The sequence below is a fragment of the Ornithodoros turicata genome, chromosome 1 (genome assembly GCF_037126465.1).
Source record: "Ornithodoros turicata isolate Travis chromosome 1, ASM3712646v1, whole genome shotgun sequence".
NCBI classification, from domain to species: Eukaryota; Metazoa; Arthropoda; class Arachnida; order Ixodida; family Argasidae; genus Ornithodoros; species Ornithodoros turicata.
In genome coordinates, this window is record NC_088201.1 from 147,428,866 (window position 1) to 147,433,077 (window position 4,212).

Sequence of the window (4,212 nt, forward strand, 5' to 3'; positions counted from 1 at the left end):
CAAAATCTTCCTCTGAAGCATGTGCTGCTCACGGTCATATTGCTGCTGCATCTCTAGTTTCCTAATGTACACAGCCCCTGGTGTGTTACCTGGACAGCCTGCAGCAGCTGAACCACGTTTTCTTTTCCTGCAATTTGGCCATGACCACATCAAGTTGAATACAATAAATTTACCATAGCTTTGGTTCCTTTTCACTCGCAACTCAAGGAAAGGTGGTATTCCCATTTTTTCACATCTCACATTTTCTCATGCTGATTTTATTATTTACACATTGAGATGCTCTTGTTTTACGTCTTACATGTTGAGTGTGTAACGGTATAGTTTCCATGATTTTACCTAGGCAATGTACAGAACAGCGTACACTCTAAATCTTTTCACACCTTTAGAGGTGTAATAGCGTGCATGGCGCACGCCTTTTTAGGTGTAATTTCGGTAACATCATAATGGAGCACGGTTTCGCACAAATTTTCTTTACTCGAATGTTGTCTGTCCTCCAAAAATTCAGTCTTGCAACATCTCAACATTGTTGAACAGTATTGTAGACACTTGCGCGTGCTCGATTATCGATAGCGATGCATATATGCATTAGCTCGTACCTACGATATCCAAGACATAATGAAAGCAAGATTTGCACTGACACTTGATCTTTAGTAATGCTTTCCGAATTTTGTAAAATATCATCCTGCAGATGCAATGTTACGCAACCAGATTGAATGTGCATAGCGCACACCTTTAAAGGTGTGAAAAAGTTTACAGTGTAGGTTTCTACCTGCGTCCTGAGGCTGTCTCTGATTGTGGCTCTGGTGTGGTGGCTTGGGTCCCAGTGACACTTTGCTGTGAATGACTGGGTCTGCAGGAGGCAATTCAGAGGTCAATAAATTTATATGAATGGAACAAGTAATAGTTATTGTGATAGCGCACATAAAATTCTCCACCTTGGGCTTTCATGGTTCCCTCGCACTACTTCTGCGGTTTGGCTGGAGAAAAGAGGAAAGTTATTTTCTAAAAATGTAATACAGTTGCACACTTACGATTCAAGCTGTGACGCAGTTGCGTCATCGTCAAATGGGTTTTGGTCCTTGGTGAACTCTTGTGGCAGGGCCTCCCAGATGGCTTTGTCTATCGCGGACAGTTCGAATTCTGGGCCTCCGCCGGTGCCGCGGTGCTCCCGTTTATATTTTCTGACGTTTTCCTTTGCCGTCAGCTTCATCCGTTTCCATTGGCCCTTGATTGCTTCTTCTGTGCGCGGGCAAAATGTACTCATGGCGGTAAAGCGCTCTGCTATTGCTCGCCAAGCTTCTTTCTTCTTATTTAAAGTTCGGACGTCTGCAGATTTATCTTCAATGATCCTGGCATATTCTATAGCTAGTTCAGCAATATAAAGCTTCTCAGAGAGGTCCCAATTTTCCGCCCTCGTACGTTTCCCAGCCATTGCGCGTAGATCCGCAATCGTCTGCTATGTGTTGTCGTCTGCTGTGCAACGCGCTTCTGTATAGCAATAAACTTAGCTTCAGTTGTATAGCAATTAAACTCAACCGGCAAAATTACAAAATATGTACCCTTCTTTCCTTGCCGATGAGAAATGCACGTTTGCCACCAAAAAGTTACAGCTGCGCATCCGTGCAACGCGCGTACCTTGTCGTCTGCTATACCAGGAACCAAGAATGAACGAACTCCGAGAGCTAAACGAAGTTGACGAAATCGATGCTTTCCAAAGCAACTTCACCAGAACTGTGAGGGATCGCTTGGACCCTTTTAGGACATGGGGCGAAAGGGTTTTTAGGCACCGGTATCGTTTCACGAAAGATACCGTACGCTTCATAATCGAGATGGTGCGGCCCGATCTCCAAAACAGCGAACTATACGACGCAATTTCGCTTGAGCTACAAGTGTTGAGTGCCCTGAGGTTCTTTGCAAAGGGCTCCTACCAGGACGATACCTCTGACATACACGGGTTCAGCCAGCCGACCCAGTCACGTATCGTCCGGAGAGTATCAGCGGCCCTAGCCAGTAGGCGAGCCGACTTCATTAGGTTCCCGGAGACCCCAGCCGAGCAAGACATGGCAAAAGCAGACTTCAGAAGAAGATTCGGCTTTCCACTTGTCGTTGGAATAATAGACGGCACACACATTCGCATCAAAAGTCCTGGTGGCCCAGCTGCACAACTTCACATCAACAGGAAGGGATACTACTCCTTGAATGTGCAGGTATACAACATGTCTCATACATACAACTCAGCACGTCCAAAACTTGGCCGAATAAAATTTAGCCGTAAAATAAAATTGGCATCATCATTATATACTCATTTTAACAATGGAATATAGCAAGCTGCCAGAGGCATATACAAAACCCTGCGCACTATATGTGATAAATACTGCATAGTTAGAAGAGAGGTAGGATAACCACTACACCCCAGATATGTCATCCTGGCAGTGTCAGGAAAAAATGTTTTTATTCGCAACAATTGTTGCAAATACAAATATTTGCCATACACAAAACACCTGTGTTCGAAACACCTGGATCCACCATCCATCAGACATGCAGCAGTGATCCACCTTTCCTCTAGCCACCATGCACTACTCATACTGAGTTGGGTTTTGAGGCTGTAAGTGGCCATCCTCTGCCTAGCTTTGTATATTGCAATCTTAAAATGAGTAAATGCGTGAAATGCTCTTAGGATGCCAATTTTCTTTCAGTGGTGCCACTTCTCTTTACTGCATTTGTAATTATCCGATACCTTTTTCAGTTGGTATGCAGTGCTCAGGACATGATAACGAATGTGGTTGCCCGATGGCGAGGCAGCGCACACGATTCTAGAATTTGGGAAGAATGCGAGCTGCATAGGAAATTTCGCTCTGGTGTAAGTAGTCTCTTCGTAGCAGCTCTCAGTAAATACACCAGAAGTTGCATGACATAAATGTCCTGATTTCTAACAGATCATGAATGGAGTTCTCCTCGGGGACAACGGGTACGCCACCAGTGAACACCTTCTGACACCGCTCCTCAGGCCAAGCACAGAGGAAGAAAGGCTGTATAACAAAACACACCGCAAGACGAGGCAGCTCATCGAGCATGTCATTGGGCAGTTGAAGAACAGGTTTCGCTGTCTAATTAGGAAACTTGAAGTAAGCCTCGACACAACAAAGGCAGTCATAGTAGCGGCATGTGTTCTCCACAACATTGCGAAAACACATAATGGTGGGTTAAACTGAACACGCATTTGTTAGGCACCTTCAACTAAGATCAAACTCTTTCAGACGAAGAGGTTGACAACTCGTCAAGCACTGATGATGAGGACAACTCTGACGACGATGCTGACCCTGACTTCGCCAATGGGAATGACATAAACACATCTGACACAGAATCGTATGACGTCCCTCCAGAGGGGACTGGTACAACATTTCGTGCAGAATTTATTAGGAACTACTTTGGTGTATAACCAAAAATTGTACAAGTGTGTATCATTTGTGAAGTCATGTAACGAATGTGAGGCATTGTGAATGTAAATAATGACGGCTACACTTGTGCAGCACAGAAATGTACTCCTTTCTACATTATAGGCATAATTGCTTTCTATTATTGACACCTGTCATGTGGCATGTTAATTTATTCGTGAGATTGAAATGTAAATAATGACGGCTACACTTGTGCAGCACAGGAATGTACTCCTTTCTACATTATAGGCATACTTGCTTTCTATTATTGACACCTGTCATGTGGCAGATTAATTTATTCGTGAGATTGAAATGTAAATAATGACGGCTACACTTGTGCAGCACAGAAATGTACTCCTTTCTACATTATAGGCATAATTGCTTTCTATTATTGACACCTGTCATGTGGCAGGTTAATTTATTCGTGAGATTGAAATGTAAATAATGACGGCTACACTTGTGCAGCACAGAAATGTACTCCTTTCTACATTACAGGCATAATTGCTTTCTATTATTGACACCTGTCATGTGGCAGGTTAATTTATTCATGAGATTGAAATGTAAATAATGACGGCTACACTTGTGCAGCACAGAAATGTACTCCTTTCTACATTATAGGCATAATTGCTTTCTATTATTGACACCTGTCATGTGGCAGGTTAATTTATTCATGAGATTGAAATGTAAATAATGACGGCTACACTTGTGCAGCACAGAAATGTACTCCTTTCTACATTATAGGCATACTTGCTTTCTATTATTGACACCTGTCATGTGG

At 43.2% G+C, this 4,212-nt stretch overlaps 1 protein-coding gene across 1 annotated transcript; it reads left to right on the top strand.

Annotated features, from left to right (window-relative positions):
- Window positions 1-1,664: 1,664 nt before the first annotated feature.
- Window positions 1,665-3,439, top strand: LOC135386860 (putative nuclease HARBI1). The gene is made up of 3 exons (XM_064616383.1): window positions 1,665-2,207; window positions 2,937-3,198; window positions 3,258-3,439. Exons 1-3 carry the CDS (start codon window positions 1,665-1,667, stop codon window positions 3,437-3,439), a joined length of 987 nt encoding a protein of 328 aa, XP_064472453.1.
- Window positions 3,440-4,212: the final 773 nt, after the last annotated feature.

What these genes read in the sequence shown, in the direction of transcription:
- LOC135386860 (XM_064616383.1), top strand. Translation starts at nt 1,665, where the DNA reads ATGAACGAACTCCGAGAGCTAAACGAAGTTGACGAAATCGATGCTTTC. An exon ending in ACTACTCCTTGAATGTGCAG is followed by an intron (nt 2,208 to 2,936) that starts GTATACAACATG and finishes GATTTCTAACAG; the next exon opens with ATCATGAATGGAGTTCTCCT. An exon ending in CATTGCGAAAACACATAATG is followed by an intron (nt 3,199 to 3,257) that starts GTGGGTTAAACT and finishes AAACTCTTTCAG; the next exon opens with ACGAAGAGGTTGACAACTCG.